General features: G+C 39.1%; 1 protein-coding gene across 1 annotated transcript in view; it reads left to right on the top strand.

Annotated features, from left to right (window-relative positions):
• The window catches only part of THADA (THADA armadillo repeat containing), a 162944-nt gene extending 137334 nt beyond the window's left edge, over positions 1-25610 (top strand). The window contains exons 37-38 of the mRNA XM_054062233.1: positions 22921-23087; positions 24279-25610. Coding sequence (XP_053918208.1) covers positions 22921-23087; positions 24279-24617 — 506 coding nt within the window. The 3' untranslated portion in view covers positions 24618-25610. The remainder of the gene's footprint in view (positions 1-22920; positions 23088-24278) is intronic.
• Positions 25611-25832: the final 222 nt, after the last annotated feature.

The raw sequence follows: 25832 nt of genomic DNA, 5'->3' as shown, positions 1-25832 counted from the left end.
TGTCAGCATTTGCACCAGTTTAGCTGATTTTTAAATTTGAGCTGAATTAAGCTTAGAGCAATTAGATTCATAGACTGAGTAGATCTTTTGAAAGTCTCTGAATGATTTAGCAGCCTAAATAATCTTCTCTAGTGTGAGTTAGGCCCTTGGGAACCTTCTACATTTATTGTTTAATAGCAGCGTAGTATAGAGATGAGCAAGTTAGTTCATGGACTGGAAACTGTGTGGCTGCAGCACAAGCTAGAGAAATGACCCAATCTGAGCATCCCATCACTGGATGCATTGTAAGCATCTTTGAAAATCAGTCCAATGTTGTTATTTCCCTTGAGTAATTTTGAGAATAGGATCAAGGCTATTAATGATGTAGTCAATTTTGAACATACTGCTGATTTAATCCACTGGCCAAAAATTTGGATGCATTAATCCTGTTCCTTCCGTTACCATGTCATATGGTTAAGAAATAAGCACCAGATGATACTACTGTGCCAAGAGTTTCTGAATAAAAGGCAGTGTAAAGCTCTCTTTTCTTTTCCTCATGATTCTTCCCTTCCTGATATTCTACTTTTTATCTTAAAAAAAAAAAAATAGAAAAAGACAAATTTCCTATTTTTTGATTCGCCAGCAAAAAAAACATTGGTAGCTGGCTCATTTAAAGGAGCTTACTAAAGGGCATCCTCTTGGAAGGGGGGTGGCATTGTTCTACAGAGCAGATTCTTCTGGAGATCTTTATTGCTGGGTATTGGCCTTTGTTTTAGTGTCCCATAGTATCTCAGCCCCTGTCTCATTCTATGCATGTGGGAGCCTTTCAGTAACTTTCATTTTGCTTATTGATTAAAGAGTATAAATGTGAGTAAAGGTGAAAAGTTAAATGTGTTGCTTGGGGGAGAAAAAGAAAAAAAAATAATTTCATTAGATGACAGAACTAAAACCTTGTCACGGTGACTTTGAATTCCTTTCTAGGCTTTAGCATTTGACTTGAGTAGAACCTTTCTCCTTGTGAACCACACTGTCTCCTTGCCATAAAGAAAAGTGAAGCGGCTTGTCTCTTGCATCTGTATTTCTTTTACACATCATGAATATAGAAGATAAATTCAAAATAAACTCCTTTATGAATCTCAAATAGGTGTCTTTATCACGAAGGTGGGAGCAAGGTGGCTTATTTGCATGTAGGTTTTTTGGGGGGTGGGTGGTGTAAATAAGCCTTAGCAGAGGTACAAAAGGAGAAATTAAGGGAAGATCAGCCTAACTATATTAACATTTGAAAGAGATGAAGAGAGAAGAAATTCTGTTTCTGAAGTAATTCAGATTTATGTTTCGTGTTCTTAAAACTCTTCCTTGGTGAACCTAAAGCTGTGCAGAAGTTTTCATATATGTGTGCCCTAAGAAGATCTAGTAAATCACTTGAGTGAGAGATGGGAGATAATGCAATCTGTGTGATGTTAAAGCAGCAGAATGGTCTGGCATTCATCATCAACACCATAGGTTGTATCAGCAAATCATGGGTGACTGGCATGATCCCAAACTTGTACCCCAAATGTCCTTTACAACTGATCCATGAAGTATTTCAGGACAAGGGACTCAGATTTAATCTGCTTCAGTTGCTAGTGAAACAGCTAAGAGTAAATGCTGGGCAAACCTAAAATAGAGAAAATACCGTTGTCGTTGGCAGTGTTCAGCTGCATGATAAAAGCATCCCACATATTGCTCATGAAACAGTAAAGATAGATATTTTATTTTAATTGTTGCCTCAAGTGCCTGTTGGCATTTGAAATGGTGTTTTCAAACTATCCCTACATATAAACTTTGGCCTAGCAAAAGGAGCTTTTTTCCTACTTTTACCTTTGGGTCAATGTGTTAAATAGACTTCTTAGAGGAGCGGTTTGTCAGCATGTTGAGTTAACCCTTGTCTCCCCAGACTAACTGTTAATGACAAAGCGCCAAGACTGTGGTGTAGGAATGGAGCAGGAGGTTAACTGGGGGTTAGGACCTGTGCACCCCTGCTGTGTGCAATGTGCTTGTAAGAGGTTGTCTCTCTCTCACTTGATGGAGCACATAGAGGAGGGACTCTAACAACATGTTGAGAACTCTCCTTTTCACATGACTAATGTGTTGATCCTCTGGACAAACTTGGGGACTGATTCACCATTTTTTGCTCTGGTTTTGTGTTGCCGTAGCCTACTAGTAAGGTAAATGGGAGGACTGCGGTGAATAAAACAAGCATCAGGTTACTCTCATCCTGGACAAAGAATAATGTGTAGGATTTAACTTTTCTCCTGCACTGGATGACTTGTCCTGATGTTCAGGTTAGGCTGATAGACCTCTAAGGCCCCAAACAACTTCTTTAGTTGTGGCTATTAAAACCAGTTCTGGCAGCTGCCTGGCTTTGAGAAATAAGTGGTAATTACCTGAACATAAACTAGGGAACTGCATGCATGCAGACTGGTTTGAGGATGCATTAAACAGTCTGTGGCAGGATCATAGATGATAAATTTCCTTTTTGTGATTTAAGTCGGACTTGGGCATTTTCTTCTCTATCGTGAGATTGGAATTTCTTTTCTCTTTAGAGATTTTGATGGAGAGGTTACAGAACATAATGTGTCCACAGAAACAGCTGTGCCGAAACTGTTGTCTGGAGCTCTTCCACTAGCCAGCCTAAAATGGAGAATGTTAGGTACTGCCGTGGATGGCGACAGCAGCATACAGTAGATTGAACGTCTTCATTCTAGATACGTGACATCAGCTGCTGTGGTGTGGAAAGTTAAGAGTTTCCCACAATTGAATCGATTTCAAGTCTTTCCTACTGCCTTAGGTAGGAAAAAACAAGTAAATTGGAAAGAACATTTTAAAAGTACTTATTGCCGTCCATGATTTTCAAGCTACCTTAAAAGTCTCTTATAATTTTGGAATCTGTTGGTCAGAAAAATCTCCCAGTCAGATCTTGTGATATGCCACGGGTTGCTTGGGAACGGTCCAGAAGTCCTCACAGCATTGTCTGGGTTACTAATGGAAAACCGCTAATCATGTTAGCCAAAATATGCTTATGTTCCTTGTATTAGGGACAAGTGGAAGGAAGTTTAATGAATTTTTTTTCTGGGATCAGTTCCAGGTTTTCTTCTGCTTTGACAGTCATCTTGATAACTGCATTCTGGTAACTAGATGCACGGCTCACTAAAAAGAACTGGATTTCTAAACTTGCTGTAAAAGAGGAGTATTTTGATTTAAAGGGAGTTGTATATTAGTTGAAATGGGGGTTGGCATTTATCCAAATGACCTTTAAGCAGTGGAAAGCAGAAAAGGGTCACACACAAGACCCATCTAAGCAGAAGAAGAGAGCATGATAAAGATGCAATACAAACAAAAGGAGGAGAAACTTGCAGCAAAGTCGAGCTGCTCCTGTTGCAGAATGAGATGATTTTCTACAAATTAAATTTATATTTAAAAGACTGTGCATGGAGTCTATGTAATAGTGTATGTTAAAAGCAGTACTCCTTGCAGCCTTAGTTGAGAGGTATGAAGTAGTGGCAGCCGTTTGCAGTATTATAGTCAAACATGGTGTAGGACTGTATTCACAGGTACTGTAAGGTGGTAACATCTCTATGGTTACATTAGACAAGGCATGCTGAGGACAGGAGGAGAGGTCAAACAGCTGCCTGTGTATTCTGTGGATCCTCTGAAGCAAATCCTAGTGAGGGAGGCAGTGGGTGCGCTGCTGAGAATTACTAGAACACTCTGCTTGGTGAAATGCACTCAATATTACTGAAAAGTACTGTAAAACGTGGAAGGTAACATCACTGATAATGTACTTACGCTATCTGTAATTGTAGGATCATAAATGGGGTTCACAGAGGAAAAGAAGACAGCATTTTCTTTACCATGTTGCATGTTCAGCCTTCTGCTTAAGGAACCATACCTCTGGCTGTGTCTTTTCATTCCTTTCTATGCTTTTAATGGTTAATACTTCATTATGCACGTGCACAGAGTATGACTTATACAAGAAGACAAATGTGTAATGATGGCTGTTTAAATCCTGGCACTAAATATATGTAAATACCTGTGCTAGTTGGTGACTACCTGATGACTCCGGTGACCTTACATTTAAGAACTTTGTTCCAGAAAGTAAAATGACACGTGGTAGAGATTATGAAATACATACTGCAGCTAGAAGCTATAATTTTGGGGTTTTTTACATGTGCTGTAATAGTTCCAAGAAGGTAACAATTACAGGTCAGTTGCAAGGATGAAAGAGTTGAGGTCTAGGAGTGTAAAGGTATTCATCTGGTCTCTCTGCCTGAATGAATTTAGGGCTGTTTCAAGAGTAGATTTGACCGGTAGACTATTGGTATCATATTTTTATGCTAATAGATATATTTTGTGTCTTTGTAATAATATTTCTTTTATATGTGACATTCTAGTATTATACCCTAAAAATATCTCCTACTGTTGTGAAAACTTTTGGAAGATCTGATTGTGAAGTAATTGAGCTCTTTTAGATTGCCTTTATAATACAGTTGTTTCCTGGTTTAATGGTGGCTCTTGAATAATGTTTAGCTATTGTCCCTAGGTACAGAGGAAGCATTGGCTGAAAAAGATAGAAAACGAGCTTAATTATTTTGTTCAGAAAACGCTTTGATAATTACCTTTGGGCTTGGGGGTTCCATCACTGAATGTATTGTCTGCGTTTGTATTTATTTTTTTTCTGATGCCAGTTCTTTTCTCTTTAGTCACAAAGCTAGTGTAGAGGGAGGCTGTTTGCTATCCACAGCTACCTACTAAACTGGGAGTCTTTGTGTCTTAGTAAAATATTAATGAAGAACCATTTACCTAAAGCCAAAGTAAATTCACACCCTCATGCACTTGTTTATGAAACTTCCTAAGCTTATGAAACCAGGTTTTCTGATACATGCTTTGAAAGCGTTGTCCCTTTTAGCTTAACAAGCATATGCCCTTTTGATAAAAGCAAAATAGCACCACTATTTATCTTCCTCTGCTTTTAAAATATTGCACTTTATTTCTTAGATATATCTATGGTATTTTACTGTAAAAAAATATATATATCCTATGTGTGTTTCTTTCATTGGCTTGGTTTTTACTCCTGGATTAATTATAGGAAAAAAATAAGTAGCAGTGTTAATTTTCTTCATTAAAAAAAAATAAGTTTTGCAAGCTGGGCCAGTAAACTATGCAAAATCGGCCTCTCCAAGAGCAAACAAAAACTGAAGGGCTGATCATATTCTTCTGAAAAAGCAATTTCATAGAAAGTGCAGAAGAGCTAGTGCTTTGGAAGCCTTTTGAACAAAAGTATTCTTTTCAGAAGGGAGTAAAAGAATGTTAAGGAATGCCAGGTGAAAAAAAATTCTATTATCTGCCCTACATTGACTAGTTTTTATAGCTAAGTCGTGAAGGGCTTTGGTGTTTTTTTTGTTGTTTTGGGGTTTTTTTATAGCTAACATTCTGCATTGCTAATTGTGGGCATACTAGGAATCAAAAAAAAATGCTCAGCTTTTTAATCATATGTAGACTTCTGAAATATTATTTTAACAGATTTATTTAGAGACATAATAGAGGTTCCATCTTCTATAAAAATGGTATGACATTTTGTTACTGTATTGACCTCTTGTTATATCAGGTTCAGATATGTTACTGGGACTCCAGTTTTATTGGTTTGAAGAAGCAGTAATGAAGCTTGCAATAGTAATATTGTAGCTTGTTGTAGCTTCATCTGTAGAAATGAAGTCTGGGAACAAATTGCATTGTTTTGCTGACTAGTTGCTGCAGTTCTCTAATTTTATTAATATGACTTCTGTTTCGCTGCTGCTATAAAAGGATAAAGCTGCCTCAAGAGATTTCTTTTTGAAAGACTAGTGGCTACTAACCTGAGCAATTTGATATGGAATAGGTATTAAAAAAAAATTCAAGCTAGATTGTCTTGCAAAGCAGTCAGAAAAACAACAGCGGAAAAGAAATCCTGTTGCTTCAAGAAAAAATTGTTGAATAACTAGGAATTAAGCAAAGGGAATAATGGAGAGAATAACACTGGAAGAACAAAAGCGAGTTGCATCTAATTTAAAATAAAAGTAGAGCATCCAGTCAGGAGTTAGACATGGTTGAAATCGGGATATGGAAGTTGGTGTTAACTTTTGAATCATTCATTACCTGTTGTAGGTGAAGGCTGGCACAAATGAAGTGCTATTGTAACTGGGACTGTACGCAAAAAGGCTTTAGTTACCCGTGACCTGTAACCGCCCCCCCTGTTCCTCAGATTGCTTAAGACGCAGAAGTCCAAGTGAATATAGCCCAGCATCTCTGATATTTTTGGTATCCTGGATGTCAAATTCACCAACAGTGCAGCTGAGGACCGTATTCTAAAAGTTCTGGTTGGAAAGATTTAGGAGATCCCTAGGCACGTGCACACCCATACACACTTGTTGTTCTTATAAGGGCTAAGATGGGATACCTTCTGAAATCATGTGATGCACCAGAGAGCTTGCTAAATTTTACAAGTTTTCAATTATTATTTCCATACTTGTGTTACCTTATAGCCCTGAATGTGCAAATCTTTAAAAGCCTTATCTCAGTACTGTAGACATCTAGTTTGTAAACTGCTTACATTTAAGCTAAATAAATGAAATATTAATTTAAATATCTGTGTTGTACATAGAAAGAATACAAAAAGGTATCTAAGACATACGTGTATAATGCTATGGGAAATGATACATTTATTTTTGTAAATGTTTTGCGTACGGAAAAGCAGCTGTGGCGAATGAAGGTCTCTCTGTCTTTCAGCAGCAGAAATTCGATAAATATTAATGGAGCAAATTTCCTCTAGTTCTGCCTTTTGCATCGTGAGATATCACCTCTGCAAGTATGATACTGAAAGCCTGTGCAGAGCCCTATGCAAAATATTTGGCCCATGCAACACCTTGTTTCAAGGTGTGCGTGTAGGCTATTGGTATCTATTTGTAATGTCATTTTGCACTGAAAGGTATGATGGTATACTTCTGCAAGCAGATTTTTGCACATAGTATTTCATTGTATATGGGAGTGGGAGTGAGGTAGGGAGAATATATATATACTTTTGCAAACTATCTTAAACCACCAGCTTGTTTTCATGTAAGTCAGTGCTCAGCATTTTTAACGACCCAGATAGTACCTACCTGTGCTAGAGTCAAAGCAGCACCTTAGAATGAAAGGTGGTTTTATTCTATTCCCAATGCCCTGAGCCACAGCCTTCCCACCAATGTGGTTGCTTTAATTCATGACATGTTGATGGCAGGGGGAAAGCAGCTGTGGAACACAATGGGCTCTTACTTAAAAACCTAAGATGTGTAAAACTCTGTGTCTTTTCTTTCTATAAACAGTTCCAAATGACCTCTTATAAGAGGAACTCGAAACTGGCTTGATTGAACAAATTGATTTCTCATGCATCAGAAAGTAAAGTTAAACATCCTTGGGAAGCATAGAAATTTAAATTTTGAGAATGAGACTTTTTATAAAGGGGGTTTGATTTGTTATATTTAGAGCAAGACTGTTGAAATTACTTTGAGGAACAGAATTATTTATGGCAGTTGCTTACAGTACCGTTGTAATGCCACTTTGGTGTGCTTTTAATTTTGTTCCTTTGCATGGTCTGTGCCATATTAATGATCACCTTGTCATGCTAGCAGTGGAAAACGGTTTTATAAACAATTCCCACTGGTAAGATGAAAGTGTTAACAGAAATACTTTAGTGAAGGTCTTGATTAACTTATATATTTGGCTTAATCACAGTAGAGGTTAGACTTACAATATCTTGTTACCAGGGCTAATAAAACCCATTCATTTTTTCATGCACTATGTTAATTACCCTTGTATTTTCCCTCATGTGCAGACACACACAAGCTGATTTCATGTTTGTGTTGAAGACTACAGGTACACTTTGCAGACTTCTCCTTGCTCTACTCAGAAGTTCATACCCAAACAAAACCAACTTTCCCTAATTCAAGGATCTGTATATTATATATTGTAATGCTAGAACTTCAAGGCTATAGACTGTTGCACTTAGGTGCTCAACAACCTGCTTTTGCTGCTAACAGGAGAAAACAGGGGTTTTTTCTTTTTCATTTCCTTGTATTTATTGAAAGCTCTCTATTTACAGGCTTTAAGAAGCACAACTAAGAATTAGATTTCCAGAATATCTTTCCTCTTTATTTCACATTTGCCAAATGTAGACTCTTCAAGTAAATCACCATATTGCAATATATGGTGATCATCACCACTGCCTCTCAGAAACATCAGGAAAACTGATGTCCTATGTTCTCTGAAGGCTAGTAAAACAGGATCGAATAAACTTGTGTTAATGAACAAGTCAAGGGTCTTTCCGAAAAGATATTCCCAATATTTATTCTCTTATTCTAATATGATATGTGTTGCATAGATTAGTTTAATCAGGCAAGACCATACTGAGACAGAAAACAGTCTCAGGTTGTATTCCTAAGTATAAAGGACCTGATTCTTTGGAGCAAAGGACTTCACACTCCCCTAATGCGAAGTTGGCGCAGAGCACAAATGTAGTGGGGTGTAAAGAGGGCCCAGGGACAAAGGGAACTCAGGGTGAAATAGTACTTATATATACAAACTGAATTCTGTCCTCTGCTGGTCATTTTATGTTAATCTCTCAATTAGAGGTGGAGGCTCAACTAGTGCCATCCACGGCAGAGTGAAGTAGAATGTGGCCTTTGCTGAAGCAAACTCATTTGAAATGTACGGATTGAAAAATGATAAAGACAAAAGGAGTCTATATGTTAAAGACATATATGTCTATGTTAATAAAGACATATGTCATTGTGGAGTCTTAACTGCAAATGGCATCATTTATTTAAAGGAAAAGGAAAAAAAGTTCCTTGACCAGTGAAATGGAGGGAGCTTGTTTTTTTCCATTAATGTTTTGTACCTAAGTGGATTTTCTCATCTCTGATGACTGAAGTTTCAGCCTTTCGCTAGCTGAGACAGTAATAGGTCTCTCTTCTTTACCCAGCTGGCCTTTTTCATAGAAGCAAGACTTAATATCTTGTATTCCCTTATCCTTTTTGTTGGACTGGATTGAAATTGTACAGCTGCTTCAGAAGCTGTGGTGGGAAACACGTACACAGAAGCATGCCTGCCGATTTCCTTATTTTGTTAAGAAATGGGACACAAATCCCTTTGATGTTGTTTATTCTTGTAATTGCCAGTCTGATCGAATAGAATACACCAGAGTCGTTACTCTTTTCTAAGCATTGAGAGCTCCCTTCATCTCTACCTACACTCCCACTTCACCCTGCTTGTTTCTTGCACCTTTTCAACAGATCTTGCATTGACTTGTAAACTTACTGCCTCCTGCTTTTCTATCTCCAGCTTCTCTTTATAATTTGTTGCGTAAATTAAATAAATTGAGTCAACTGTATATTTTTATAAGCGGGATTGATAATCTGTTGTTAGAGTTGCCTGACACTTCTCAGTAGAAAATTCTATTTTTAAGCTATTTGTGTTAATCCTTAATAGTTGGTACTGAGATTCTTCATACTGTGCACTTTTTTCTTTACTTCAATTATTTGTTTTTATTACAGTAGACAAGATTCAACATAGGAAGTTAAGGATAAAATGCTTTCTTTATGCAGGCTACAAAATTAATTGAAGGCCTTTTCTTTTGAATGCTGTGACTCATTGATGCTTTGGAGCAAGATATTTTTTGGTAAAATATGTAATATCTGACTGAGAAATAAGACTATAGCATACTATGCTCTATATGTAGTAAAAAATGAAAGAAGCCTAAAAGATAAAACCTCTGAATATTTTTGTGATCAGTATGCATCTGAAATTTCTCTGCTCCTGAAATACTTACCTGTGTTCACAGCAGGGCTACTGAGGGTGCTCTCTGCCAGAAACACTGTGTCTCAGGAGGACTCTGCTGTGAGCAGCTCTGGGCCAGGCTTCATTTAGGCACTTTATATGAAAACTCCTATGCTTTCAGTAACACCAGTGGGTTGTCAGCAAAATGGGGAAGAATGGGCCTCTGCTTCTGGCTAGAGAAGGGGAAAAAGGTAAACTTACAGAAAAATTCAGTGGACTGATAAAAACATCACATTGAACTGCTGACAGAAAGGGAATGGGAGGTGGTGCTCAGTCTGGTGTGGGGAGGAGACTCGCTCTTGCTAATGTGAAAAGAGGGCATAAAGTAGACGAAAGATCTTTGAAAGTCGTAGCAAGAGGGAAACTGAACTGGGTACAAAAGATGAATAACGTAGGGAAGAATCAGAACAGATAAAGGACATAAAAGGGGAACATTTTCCTGCATTTTGGGAGTAGTGTGACTGGAGGTAGTTAAGAAGCTGAGTGTCAAATCCAGGGCTTAACTTGTCAAGATCATTAGACTTCTGTTGAGGTACTGTAGGATCTGGTGACCGAGACTAGAAAGAAGACCCTGGAACAGTGCTGTGGGTATGCCTCCTGTTTCCAGTGATGTTATTGTTTCCTTAGTTTGAAGCAGCAGATGCCTGAACAGTCAGCCTTGTGGCTCTGCTGTTTCTCTGACTCATGAGCTTCAGCGTAGTGTCAGGTTATTTGAGTAAGGTATAGATTTCTTTTTGGTTTTTGAAACTTGGAAGATTACACCATATACATTGCCATCTTCCCCACCTCCCCTATCCCCACACTAAGCATATTCTTAAGATTGCAGGGCCAAGTATGCAAAAGTTAGAAAATGCAACTTGAGTTCAGCTTTCTTGTGCTGCATGTATTAAAAAGCAAGGATAAGCTACACTGTCACTGTTCGGGTATTTTACAGGAGATCTTTTATAATTCAATAGACAAGGCACATTTGCTCTGATGATAAATTGTTAACATACAGTATAGGAAACTATCACCTCCAACAGCACTACTACCTCAACTGCAGAATGGCAAATTTGACACAGTTTCTCACAGATTCTGCTTCAGAAACTGTCAGCCTCTGGCCTGGACATGCGCACACTCTCCTGGGTTGAAAACTGGTTGGATGGCCGGGCCCAGAGAGTGGTGGTCAATGGAGTTAACTCCAGCTGGAGGCCAGTCACAAGTGGAGTTCCTCAGGGCTCGGTACTGGGTCCAGCTCTGTTCAATGTCTTTATCAATGACCTGGATGAAGGCATTGAGTGCACCCTCAGCAAGTTTGCAGATGACACTAAGCTGGGAGGAAGTGTCGATCTGCTGGAGGGTAGGGAGGCTCTGCAAAGGGATCTGAACAGGCTGGACTGCTGGGCCGAGACCAATGGGATGAGGTTTAACAAGGCCAAATGCCGGGTCCTTCACTTGGGGCACAACAACCCTATGCAGTGCTACAGACTGGGGGAAGAATGGCTGGAGAGCTGCACGGAAGAGAAGGACCTGGGGGTGCTGGTTGACAGCCGACTGAACATGAGCCAGCAGTGTGCCCAGGTGGCCAAGAAGGCCAACGGCATCTTGGCTTGTATCAGAAATGGTGTGACCAGCAGGTCCAGGGAGGTGATTCTCCCTCTGTACTCAGCACTGGTGAGACCGCACCTTGAATACTGTGTTCAGTTCTGGACCCCTCACCACAAGAAGGATGTTGAGGCTCTGGAGAGTGTCCAGAGAAGAGCAACAAAGCTGGTGAGGGGGCTGGAGAACAAGTCTTACGAGGAGCGGCTGAGAGAGCTGGGGTTGTTTAGCCTGGAGAAGAGGAGGCTGAGGGGAGACCTTATTACTCTCTACAACTACCTGAAAGGAGGTTGTGGAGAGGAGGGAGCTGGCCTCTTCTCCCAAGTGACAGGGGACAGGACAAGAGGGAATGGCCTAAAGCTCCGTCAGGGGAAGTTCAGGTTGGATATCAGAAAAAAATTCTTCACAGTAAGAGTCATTGGGTACTGGAACAGGCTGCCCAGGGAGGTGGTCGAGTCGCCTTCCCTGGAGGTGTTTAAGGAACGGGTGGATGAAGTGCTTAGGGACATGGTTTAGGGAGTGTTAGGAATGGTTGGACTCGATGATCCAATGGGTCCTTTCCAACCTTGTGATTCTGTGAAGACCAGGATCAAGAAAAGCACAGGCCAAAGCCATTTAGTGTTGCCTTTGTGATTTGCATTTGTGTTGCCATTTGTGATCTGCCTCTCCCAGAGAGCTGTTTTGTGCAGGTAAGCAAGTCACTCCAACCAGTGTTTGGAAAGGAGGTCACTAGTTTGTGGACAGCTTAGCTAGATACCTTGGAGGCATGACTTGCAGAAGTTCGGAGCACATACAACTGAAACTATAGCAAAATGCATTTTGAATATTAAAGCTTTGTGGGACAATGACTACATCATGAAACAGGTCATAATATCTCGGATCAGAATCTAAAATCAGTCAAGATTTTTTAATTTTCATGGCTGTCTATTCCGCCTGCAGAATAGATAGTGCCATTTCTTCTTTCATGGGCATTGTATAAATATAGATTTGTGAAGCATTCCTTATCATGATGAATGACTGACAGTCACAGGTTACTTAGCCATTCTGTCTTCCTTGACTGTTTAAAATATTTTGGAATATTTGGAATAAGAAAGGTTTAAAGCCATGTATCAAATGCTTAGAGAATAGAAAGAAAGGTTTCTTCACAGTGACTGGGAAGTCCCTAGCGTTGCCAAGTTCATGTCTGCATTGATATGTAAGACACAAATATTTTCATTTTTGTTGTATCTTTTGCAAGGAGTACTTATGTTCAGCACATCAATATATTGTGGAGAGCACTCACAGCGCTATCTTAGTTCCTCCTCAGCTGAAGAGACACAAATGAATTCCTCATAGGTCTTTGTTGGAAATAGAAAAGACAAATGTAGAACCTCTAATAGGCAAGTAAACGGGTATCTATGTTAGACCATGCACTGAAGAGCTGATTACTGATTGAATAATATTTATCAGTCAAAGAGTCTGTGTCTGTATTCACATGATATGTAAGACTAAGCAGCTCCTACTCCTCCTGTAAATTTACTTGGAAGAAGGCCTTAAAGTAATTCAAACCTCAGATTCATACAAACCATGTTACAATTTGCTGACCCAGCTGAACATGCCAAGACCTCCAGAATGGTGGTGTGTCTGAGTAGATAAAGTTGCAGGTAGGCACCTCACGGATGTCTGAGGCAGAGGCACACCATCTAAGTCACTTGGACCCTGATAGAGAATACCGTGGTGACAGCTAGAAGTTTCCTACCAGGTTGTGACCGAGCCGTTATGCCTTTAGATGACAGTTGTATGGAAATGTCAGAGCCTCAGGTATTTTAGTAAGAGAGCTAAATAAAGCCAGAGGATTTCCAAAGAAGTGTGGATCTGCCCATGTAAAGGAAAATGTCCTGGATCACTACAGGTGGAAAATCCAGAAGTCATCTAAGAGGCATGAGCTGTCTAAAAGTAAGAGGAGGTGAGTTTCTTGCTTTAATGTGAAATGTGAACATCATCTTGTGAAGAAATGTTGAGTCCTGATACTAGAAATGCCTCAGCCACACTAGGGTGATTAAGATCAGCAAGCCTTTATGTTGACGAAAACTTTTGGTAGTAGAGTGAGGAATATGTATGCTGTTTCTCATTTCAGAGTATTTCTGAAAGGAATTCCTGCAACCAGCTCACTCACAAGTGAAATAATTGGTGCATCATCTTCCCATTGTGAAGAGCAAACAGTTCTCTCAAATGTCACCCATTTTTAATAAGTAATATGAAATAAAGATAAAAATTTAATATATATCACCTTAGAAGCGATATCTCCCCATACTATTTCATTATAAGACATCAGAACCTTATTTGAAAACTGAGTTGCTGAGGTTACGCTCAAAAATACCAGCATTCAGAAAGCTGCACATACACCTGAATCAGATGTTACATACTAAGTTAGCAAATGTCTTCTCTACTCAGACCTGCTAAATAGCCACAGCTTGCAGGAATCTGCAACTCTGCATTCTCCCACCCTTTAGAACAGAACTGCTGGAAGCAGGATGAGACACACCAATGTAAATTAACGATCAGGAGAAAATGCAGAACAAGATCAAAGCATATTACAGCCTAAGTGGTCTTGAGTAGTTCTAATCTTTATATGTTAATTAGAACATTCTCCAATAATCTAAAATTATTCTAAATTCCAGTGATTGAAAAGTGCGGAATTTGCTTAGCAGTTGTTACCAGCTACAACAAGCATGCATCTAGAACATGGTTTATAGTACCAAAACAATTACGTATAGTGTTGCATCAGTATCTGTGTAGAAATAAATAGCATTTTTGTGCCTTTATTTGTGTCTTGCAAAAAATTCCACCAACATACACTTTGTAATTCAGACCACTTGGTTTAATTAAAGAAAAAGGAGCACTGAAGCTTGTAATTGCCTTAGAATGATTTATTGGTGTGTACGGTACTTGTTAAAATCAGTGGCTTTGCAGTGGTAACTTTATATTGCTCAATTTCTTCTTAAGGAATTACATTATATAAGAATGTATAATCACTGAGACTTTTTACTTTGCGTTCCCAAATTTATTTCGACATCTTTCAAGTTGTTCTTAGCCCACTTCTACAAAGTTAGGTCATCACATGCATGAAAGAACCATTTGCTTTCTAGAATACAATGCCACTAATTAAAGTTGAAAGTGAATGGACTGAATTAGAATCAGCTCATCCATCAAAGACTGGCTACTGATTATTTACTGACAGCACTTCATTTAGCTGTATTAATTAAACAGTGGCACTGTTACGTAAAGTTTATAAGTTGTTATACTTTTGAAAATTAAGAAAGAATAAATGAAAAATAAGTCTGTGCTCAGCGCTGAAGTATGAAAGTGGTAAATGTTAAATGGAGTCTTCATGTGAATAATCTATTGCATGTTTTTTCTCATCAGCATTTTAATTGCAAGTGAGTAAACCGGACAGCAGCTTACAGTTCTTGATAGGCTCTTTATGCAAGCTGTGGTGGTCATGGCTATGATGACTCCATAGCAATGAAGGAAAGCCTGCCTTTCTATTACTGCTTTAGAAATAGCTTTACATATTGGAGTGTTCTGTCCAAATTGTGCTGGTCTTCAAGTATTATGGTGAGAAGAATTTTGTGTACAGTGTTGCCTACTGATTACTCACCTTTTCCTTATTTGTTTATCCCTTAAAGACAAATTTTTCACCACCATTCTCCAGATATTACTCTAAAATCCCAGTTATGATACAGAGATAAGTTGGTCCTCTGTGTTCGTACAGCAGAGCTGTAACACACGTCTCATTCACATTTGGCAATCTTCATCAGAGCTAAGCAAAAAGTTCCTTAGTTGGAACATGCTAATAACAAGAGTCTTCGGTCATATCTTTAGTTCTAGTGGTACTAATTGAAGTGTGGCACTAGGTGAAACTGATTATGTATCTTCATTTTTCCAATAAATACATAATTTGAGTTAAAAAGCATACTGGATTTCTCACTGGCAGTGTTTTAAACATTTAGTGGAATATAATTTTTTACCCTTCCAAAAGGAAAAGCTTGAGTTCTGTGGGTTTATGCAGGGGGTATTGGTTTTCTGTTGTTTAAATTAGAACATGCCTACAGGAGGGAAGTTCTGGAAAAGCAGTAATCCAAGTGGTAAAGTCCAAATGTTCATTTCCTCTGACAGATCTGTGAGCTGTGGTTGTTTTGTAATAAAACCCTCTTGAGTACAGGAGGCAAGGCTTGCATGGGGAAAGGAAAAGCGTATGCATATACATATTTAAAAGGAGAGGGAAAAATACCCTAGTTACTGAGTTGAAAAAATTGCTCTTCACATTCCATAAAAAGCTTGAAAAGATGATGAATATGTGTGTGGTTTTTTTGTTCAAGAACAAACTTTAATATTCTGCTGAGTCCTGAGCTGTAAGTTTCCTCATAATCAGACATGTTATTCACTCAGATCTGTTTATAATCAAAGTCAAAGCTGAGAGCAGTATTACTGCCGCTCTACTCAGAGACTGCAACTATTAAGAAATTAGTTTTGATTAGTTTGTTTTGTAATAGTGTTGTGTTTTGACATCGCGTTGCATGATGCCAGGAAAGGCTGCTTTTTAAAGTCATCCTGAAAAAGCACGGCTATAAAGCAGACTTGAGCAGGAAAATGGAAAACAGATGAAGTAGTTGTACGTCATCTAGGGAATGGTATTTCTCGAGAGGATAGAAGTGATCTAATCGCCTTTGATTTTATGAAACACTATAAAAAGGAATCTGCTTATATATTAGATTTTACATAAGTGGTCATCTTAAGAAGTGGAAAGTTTGATGTTTGTAACTTAAACTGACACAGTGCAATGAACAAGCACCCTTTCAGGAGCCATCTGCCAACTATCTGGACACAACAGTTACCATTTCTGCATTTTCTTTTTGTTTTACTTCTCAGTTGCCCTCTTTTAATCTTAGTGCTCTGAAAGATGATGGCACTGTAACATTATTTGTGGATTCTGAGTGGGTATGAACACCCCTTTACTTTTTATCTATTGTGACTCCCTTTCTTCTGTCCTGTTTTTCTGGTGGCAAGGCACCTGTGTGTTGCCAATTCCTTTCTAGCTTTAAGTATTAACATATAAGCAGGTTATTTCAACATAAGAAATTTGGTTTCTAACCTCACTTTATTTACCTGCCTATGTAACTCTTGGGTTGGGCCAGTAGGATTTTTTTTCTTTTAAATTGGAAGGCTTTTTAAACTTTGTGAAGCCTCTGCGTACATAAACATAGTTTCTTAAGTAAAAAAGTGTTTCTGCAGCAAGGCCTCGCTCGGCTCTCTCACGCTGGATGTCAAGAATGGGGGCCAACTTGATTATTACTTAACACCAAAAAGAAAACCTTCAATGCAACAAAAAGTGACCAGTGATTCGATAGGTGAAATTTTCCATTTGCAGATCTTGTAGTACAGAGATTAGCGACTGCGATGCTGGATCTGCCATCTTTTGAATGGGAACCTGATCTCTTGCTTGATACTCATCATCTTGTTAAGGTGATGTATCGGAAAACCTGAGATAAATCTCCAGTTTTGTCAAGCAGTCATTTAGTGAGCTTTGTTAAGTGTCCATGCTTGTCTCTGAAGTAAGAATAACTACCTTATTTTACCAGGGTGTTATTAGGTACTGTACTGATAGTCGTGTTTATACCTAGGTAGGCAACACATCGTGCAAAAAAGTAAACAAAATTTTACCAGTTTATACCTGGTTGACCTAAAATACTTTCTGTAATTTGAGTTGGAGAACTTACCCTACGTGCTGTCTTGAAAACATACGTGCTGTTGGTATGCCATTTTTTGTGAGTCTTTCCCTCAGGACTGTTACGCTAATCTTTCTTGCAGTTTTACTTCTCTTCATCTTTACACATTTTTTATACGTTTACAAAAATTGCATTACTCTTTACTCTAAAATTAACTTTAGTTAGCTAATTTCCAGTAGAAAACCAATTGCAAAACACTTTGTTAAGCAAGGAATATGTTCAGCTTTTCGATTTTGCCTCTATTTTATCATGGTTGTCCTTAAAATCTGTGTATGTGCTCTTACTATATCCTTTTCAGATCCCTATAATATCACCGAGGTTTTAACAGAGAACAATTGTATAGTTGGAGGATGCATAATAGACTACTAGAAGAAATATTTACATCTGGCATGATCAAAGCTTTTGGAGTATGTGAATGTGCATGTGGGAGGTCTAATTTTTATGTGGGTGGATTCACAAAGACTAAAACACTGCAGTACTTAACCCCTTTCCCTTTATGAAAATTCACTTCCTCAAAATGAAAAAAACATGTAGTGCCTGATTCTTATCTTTTGTTTTTCATTTCAAGGAGTAGTATTAATTCCTCTGCTTGTAAGTACTTGTTTAAGGCACGGAGAATTTTTTTTTCTATTTCAACCCCTGTAGTGGCTTATTTAGCGAGATGCTTATCTTGCTCATGATGTTTCTGCATGTTGCAATGTAAACATGTTTTAGAATTTAAAAACTTGATAATTTTAACACTGTTTTGATAGTCCATAGAACTGTCATGGTAGGAGCACTGATGTATTTTCAGTATTTGGTAATAGGTATGTCTTCAGGTTCAGTTTCTGCTGGTTTAGTTCTTGTGGCAGTAATCAGCTGTGAGCGGCTTCTAGAAATCTGTCATTTGACATTTTTTATTCAGTTACTTTAAATAGTTACTTCCATTATGAAAGGCTATTAATACTCAGTCATTTGAATCATCCCTATTAGTATTTTGTTTACATGACCGACGGGAAGTTTCAGATTAAGGCTGACCTGAGCTAACAGCTTGCTGAACAAGGAGGTTTTGCTCTCCCTTTGGCCTCTTCCCTTCCCCCTTGCTGCCCTGTGATCTTCCCTTCCCCAGTTCCCAGCTGTACCAATTCTGACTGCAGAGTAACCAGTCCAGCCTGCCAGCCAAGCAGAAGAACCCACATGCCAAGTTGCATGCCAAATTCATATTCTGCTATTCTGAGCATTAATTTAGCAGGTGATGAGCAGAGAACCTGAGCTGGCTGGAGCATGAGCAACCATGAGCATCAGGAGCCCGTGGCCCGAGGGAACTGCGAGGAGAGGAGAGCCACCGGCCCTTTTTGCCCCTGGTGAACTTCCAGCTTACTCAGACCACTTTCTGAAGTCATAGTGTGAGTCATGAACACAGCGTTATGCGCAATATGTGTCTTCTTGAAAATTAGCCCTGTTTTGCAGGCAGAAGTTGGTGTGAGGAGCAGTTCATGTAAACAGTTAATACATCAGTGAAGACACATACGTTTATTTTTAGGAGACATGCACCTCTTAGAAGATTTTGTACATGCTTACAACACCCGTTGCTGCTGCTTGTGGAGCTGAGGGTCATCAAAGCAATAGAAAGGTTTTCCTCTCTCACAGCATTTTTTACCTATTAAATCATGGACATGTATGTAACACGTACATGTTGACATTCTTGAGAGCAAAGAGGCCTTGCAGAGGGATCTAGGCAAATTGGAGAGCTGGGCAGTTGCCAAACACATGAAGTTTAACTAGGGCAAGTGTTGGGTTTTGCCCAACACTTGGGTTTTACCTGGAACATGGCAACTCTGGATATACACACAGACTGGAGAGCGAGAGGCTGGAGAGCAGCCCTGTGGAAAAGGATCTGCGGGTTCTGGTTGCTGGCAAGTTGAACATGAGCTAATAATATGCTCTGGCAGCCAAGAGGGCCAACTTTGTCCTGGGGTGCATCAAGCACGGCATCGCTAGCCAGTGGAGGGAGGTGATTGTCCTGCTCTACTCTGCACTGGTGTGGGCCCACCTCAAGTGCTGTGTGCTGTGGTGTAAAAAGGATATCAAGCTACTGGAGGGTGTCCAGAGGAGGCCACAAAGTTGGTGAAGGGTCTAGAGGGGAAGTTGCATGAGGAGTGGCTAAAGTCACTTGGTCTGTTCAGCCTGGAGGAGACTGAGAGACGACCTCAGCAGATTGCAGCTTCCTCAAAGGGGAAGGAGGAGGAGCAGGTGCTGATCTCTTCTCTCTGGTGACCTATGATAGAACCCAAGGGAATGGCAGGAAGATAAGCCAGAGGAGGTTTAGGTTGAATATTAGGAAAAGGTTCTCCACTCAGAGGGTGGTGGAGGACCGGAACAGGCTCCATAGGGAAGCAGTCATGGCACCATGTCTAAAAATATTCAAGAAGCATTTGGACAATGACCTCAGGCGCAGTGTAAATTTTGGGGTTGTCTTATGCACGGATAGGAGTTAGACTCCATGATCCTTGTGTGTCCCTTCTAATTCAAGCCATTCTATGATTCTGCAACTTTGCTTGCTGCTATTTATCTGTATTACTTCAGCACTCCAAATTTAAGAAGTTGGGAGTTGATATACCTTTTTTGGATACTTGCTCCATGTCTTTTTTGTTCTTGTGGCAATGGTAGTCCCCAAATCTGATCTTGAACTACTCTAGCATCAAATTTGAGTGAACTAGTATCGAAGTCAGCTAACGTCAGTACGCTTTGTAACTAACAGCAGCTGAGGGAGTGATCAGAACCCATGGAGCCGTTCCTGATGTTCAGCAGTAGGAGGATGGCATGGGATGAGATAGGCAGGTGGAAGCAAAAATTCTTCATCTGCCAAAGTTTGATCTGTTGCTGAATCTGTGTCAACACTTAAATACCAGGAGGCTGCTGTGTTAGCTTCTGCAGCACACAACAGAAGGTAGGCAGGCTCTTACCCAAATTTTTGAAGCCTAAGTTTTGCTGTTTGTGAAAGTTGCTTTGTTTTTCTCCGGTTTTGATGTCAGAATGGATGCATGAATTTGGTTGATCAGTTAAGAGGTGCCTGCAGTTCACAGAAGGGTAGTCGGCATCTTGGTAGTTTTCAGCATGTTCACATAATAACAGAATGTAGAGGCCTCAAATATATGTTTTGGTGCATTTCTCAGTAGTCTAGAGTTCTCATGTACAAGGAGAGCGTGACTGTTTATAGTTGAGGAATGTAAATCTTAAAAGGAAAAAAAGGCCCCCCAAAATGGCAAGTATTTTAAATGTGTGCAGTTGTTATCCATAATCAGTCCTGCAAACCAACAGCTGACTTCAGAAAGAGAGCAGTGGGAAATAATGTTTGTTTTTTAGCTCCCAGCATCACTTACTTTGCCAAAATTCAAATAAAAATAAAGTGACACAAGCAAGAGATGTTGTATAAATATTGAAAATTGTAGGCATTCAGTAATCATCTTAAAACTCCAAAGCATCATCAAAATTCAAAGAGCTGGGTTTAAAATGCTGCATTTTGTAAATGTTCTTAACTAGGATATTTCTTTCAGGCTCAGAACTCCAAGCTCTTTTTTTCATTTTTATGCTTCCAGCTCTGATTGCCAGTATTTCTTAGGTTCCCATGGCACTTGAATGAAACTGTGTTTTCTACCAAGCGTAAGCACATCAATACAGAGGGTACAAACATTGTACCTGTTTTTTAGAGTATCAGACTAGTACAAGTAGGGCACAGCAACAGAGAAATCAAGTTGGGTTTTGCTGTTGGTTTTTTTGTTGGCATTTTTGGGTTGGTTTTTTTTTAAAAAAAAAAAAAACAAGTCCTGTAAAGAAATGTCAATGAAAACAATACCTAAAGAACCCAATACCTAAAATAAGTGGTGTGGGAATGTTGCTTTCCATTGAAAGCCCTTGCAGGCTCTCTTATGGGCAAAGCTGAGAGGTGTCCTGATACAGTGGTAGTCTTGATGTGAAGAAAACAGATTTGAACGTTTCATTTTACTGTCTAGAAGAGCCAAACCGTGTGTGTAACATTATTAGTGTCACCAAGAGATTGACTGCCTGCCTTCCTGTTGCTTGGTCAAGGGGATTTCCATTTACCCTCATCTAACTCCAAGATAAAGAAGGGACCATCTGTTCTTTCTCCTTCACTCCCTTATTACAGTCCTTTGTTCTTGTGGTTTCAAACACTAATTCAGCCTCCCTGATGTCCTCGGTACATTGCCTGGTCTGAAAAACACCACGTAACCAACATTTCATCAGTCTTTTTTGCTGTAAGTTGTTTCCTGTGCTTCCTTATCCGCTAGCACATATATTTCCCTACCTCTGGTGTTTTATTATACATCTCTCTGCTGTGCTTTAGAAAACGTCCTCTAGAAAATCTGCAGCTTGCATGAGGGCTTGGAAGTCATTACACAAGAGAGGTCCATGCTGCAGCTCCATATGTAGGTTGCGAAGGGCAGGTCTCAACTGCACTGCTCTGCCTCTTTCATATCAATAATCATTCTCTTTCATAAGAAATGCTTAAAGACACTCAGACAGAAAATGTAAGGTCTGCCTTCCGTGCCTTTATTGATTTTTTCCAAATAATTCTGATTCTGCTGTGTTGTCTGCTTATAAGAGAGTGGTGTATCCTTATGATATCAATACTTAGAAGACAGACCATTCAGTAAAGAGTTGGGTTTCTGCTAGTGACTGTGGACAAGGATAAAGTTTGGCAAAATCCATTGCACAGTAATAGGGATTTTATAGGGGCTTGTTCATTAGCTCTGTTCCTCTGGTCTTCTTTCTGCATCCCTATTAAAAAAGAACAACAAAAAAAACCAAACTAAAAATTGCATTAATGTTACCAGTGGTGGAACTGGTACCTGTGAACACAGCTGCTGGAGTTCTTGTGCAAATGGGACTTCAGGCATTTTTCCGTACTCCGTTATTGAGGGCAGCCCGAGGAACCACACAGTTCAGTGTATGCCCAGATGAGAGCAGCGGGGAAGTTTAGGGAAGAAATATGGTGTGGATGATGACTTTATGTACAGTTCTGGCATGATTTGTCGGTTTCTTTGCTCCCTTGGGAAAATACTGTAGCAGCTGATAGCAAAACTTGTATAAATATAGCTCTGTGATGGTACTGTAAACAATGTCTGCCTTTCCCTTCTTTAACGTCTCTGAGCCTGTCTTGCATACTTGATATCTCTTACGTATGTTTGCAGTTGTGTGTATATATATCTATGCATGTATATCTTATTTTATGTAGAGAGATTGCACACCTAACAATAATTCATTTTTTATCCCATCCCTTTAAAAACATGTAATATGCTGTGGGTTTTGAGTTCCAGTGAAACACTGAATCAGACTGAAGGCATAGCTGCAGGTTTGCAAAAATAGTCACCATTCTATAGTGTTCAAGACCGTCTCTGGAGATGTTTCGAACAGACGTTTTTGTATATTTAAACCCAAAATAATGAATGTCGCTACATGGGCAGGAAAAAAATATTAAGCATCAGCATTTTCAGTTGTTTCATGTATTATTTTGGAGTTGAGAAAAGGCCGCAAGTGGCACAGAAGTAAACATTTCACCTAAGTTATTTACAGTATAAGTCCTCATTCTGAATGTGTTTGTGTAAATTCCAAGTCTGTTTTCAATAAATCATTTTTGTGCTGATTTTATTTGAAAAAGTTTGTGGTATTGCTATATGTTTTTATGCATATTTTCTCTCAACAGAGTTTGTACTTAGGATAGTGAATGCTCCAATGGCCTTGGATTTAGTGTTTGGCATACTGTGTGAGCTGCTTCAGTGCTGGGGCGAGATCCATGCTGGTGTACCAATCTTACTGGAGTGGCTGCTGGGAGACAGCGAACTGAAAAGAGACACAGAGGCTTCAGCTCTGGTAATTTTAGCAACCAGTTGCTATCTCATTTTGGGATCACTACGCTCCTGAAATCTTGTGGTAGGAATAGAATGAAATACTTCAGTCTGATGAAACCTGATGATCAGATCACTATTCCAGTATTCATTGATTTACAATTTTTTAAAAAAATATACATGGGCACTATGTAGAATAAATAAATAAATAAATTTGATGGTTGTTTCCTGGCAATATCAGCGTAAAATTAAAAATACCAGCAAGCAAACATTAAAATAAATCAAGAATTACTTAACAAATCATTGTTGACTGAAACATTTTGAGGCTGTAACTAATTGCATTCTGTATCATTGCAGATGATGGCTTGCTTTGAATTTAAACTGCAGCTGTGGGTGCCAGGCACATCTGGCATTTAAGCACAGTTTTCTCCCAACTGCTGGCTTTTCCAGAGCAGTCGTTTAAATAGTTGGTAGCTTTGTGCCACCTTCCACATGACTGGTTCTGTATAGCTCACAAAACAGCCTTGCTCACATCACTCATTGTCTTCAGGAGGATTGTTTACCCAAAGAAAAACGTTGCCACGCTGGTCCTGTAAAACCTAATGCTGTATAATGTGCTCTCTTTGTCTTGAAAAGACTGAAAAAGTCAAGGTAATGCTGGAAGGTAAAGCGGAAGGAGCAGGAGCATCTACATCTTTGAGATGTTTGTTGACAATTAATACGATCCATGAAATATATTATGAATCTTTTCTTAAGCCTGTGCTTTAGGCATGCCTTTCTGATGTTTCACCGAGTGACAGAATTTTCCTTTTAGATTTAATCCATTCAAAAAGCTCCACGATATAGCAAATTACCACAGTGGTTACAGAGAGTTCCCTGTGAAATACAAGACAGTTTCACAGGGAAGGCAAGCACATGTTAAGGATTATGACTGCTATTTACTTCCACTGTTCCGCAAGAGTTATGGTATAACTGCCTGATTTTTGAAGGTAAAATTTCTTTGGCAAAGTAGGAAACTTTCTTCTTACAAACCTTTGAAAAGTGATGCATATGAATTTTCACATTGTGGGGTTTTTTTTGCTATAAATAAGCTGATCTGTAACAGCCTCTATTGTCATTATTTCTATACACCTTCTTTCATAGATCTAATAATTTTCTCATTATTATCAAGAGCACAAATCATTTTCTAATCACTGTTGGTTTTGGTTTTATTAAGGAAGAAGAGGATTACCTGTTTGATAAAGGGGAAGTGAATTTTTGGGCAGAAAAGTTGACTTACGTCCGACAACTTAGTAAGCACCTTTTACAGCTAGTATCAGTGACTCATCTGACTCTACCAGATCACAAAGAAGTTAATCGACTATCAAGAATAGCACTGGACCAAGCCCAGTTTGTTGGGCACCTCCTTGGAATGCTACCTCCTACTCCAGAACTTACCAAAACTGCAGAATTCACAAGATTGGCTATTCAAAATGAGAGACTATCGGTCTGCCTTAAAATATTAAATCTGCTGAAGTCTGATGATAGTTGCAAAAATGAAAATCTGGAAAAGTAAGTTATTAAAAGTTCATCCTCAGGGAGCTGTGTGTTTCACTAGATGGGCAGAGGGACTGAATTCTAACGATATACAAGCAATAAGGGATTGCTATAATGACTCCAGTAAACCAGCAACAAAAACTATTCAGTTTTGAGGCTAAAACCACATTTTTAATATATGAGTCAGATGTGCTGTGGGAAATTCTTCCTTTTAAATGCATTTCTAATTTCATTCAGGTGAGCATAGTTTATTATATAGCTACTGTAGGAAGTCAAGCAGCTAGTATTTTCCGTTCATCCAGGTTCCATCCAGGTGCAGGCCACCTGTAGTTCTGTTACATTTTAGCCCGGATTTTTACCTCCTGTATTTTAAAACCAAGAAATACTTGATTTTTTGTCTCCTTTCAAGATGTAGAATGTTAATTATTAATATGGTATTTTTAAATTTAAAGTATCTCTAAAAGAAAAGAAACCTTGGCTTCTTTGTCCATGACGATTTGTAGGCTACATTTTAAATTTTACTGCATTTTCCTCTGGAGGAAGGCGAGGATTCTCAGTTTGGTAGTAACCTTGTTTTGCAGATGGAAACAGCATTAGTTAAACTTCTGCATGCCTCTTTTTTTTTCCTGTAAATCAAATTACTTCTATAAAATTGCTCAAAAAATTAAGAGTGCTGTGTTCAAAATAAAGCGGCTGTTCCATTTCTAACACAAAAAAATTCATCTTTACTTAAAAACACCTTGTTTTGCAAGCAGTCTTGGAAAATCGGGTCCTAACTGACTACCATCAGGCCTCCAGGAGTGCAGCTGAAGTGACTGTGTGCTGCTCGCTTTCAGGAGATGCTGTCCCCGGCACAGAATATGTCGAGTGCTCAACAGTTTCACTGTCTGGGACTCAAAAATGTTTGTTGTACTTTGCTAATGTGTTTTTCTGGGAACTGAAATTTGTTTCTGATATGAAAGTGAGACATCAAAAATAAATATTTATTTTAAAGGGGTATGTTATGTGTTTTTAGACAAGGGCTGTGACTTCACCTTTGGCTCTAGAATAGCCGGGCAGGGCTGAAACCAAGACCTGTGTGGGTATACATCGCTATTTCAGTCTCCTCGGAAGCGCATCGTGTGCAAAAGAGACTGTTTGCTTTCAGTCTCTACACGTAATTGTGTATCAGCACAGTTTAGTCGTAAATCTTGATGGTGATACCGGTAATTAGCAGTTCTCCCACGGCCGCTGC

The sequence above is a fragment of the Cuculus canorus genome, chromosome 3, assembly GCF_017976375.1.
Source record: "Cuculus canorus isolate bCucCan1 chromosome 3, bCucCan1.pri, whole genome shotgun sequence".
Taxonomy (NCBI): Eukaryota; Metazoa; Chordata; class Aves; order Cuculiformes; family Cuculidae; genus Cuculus; species Cuculus canorus.
This window is presented reverse-complemented; position numbering and strand designations above follow the sequence as displayed.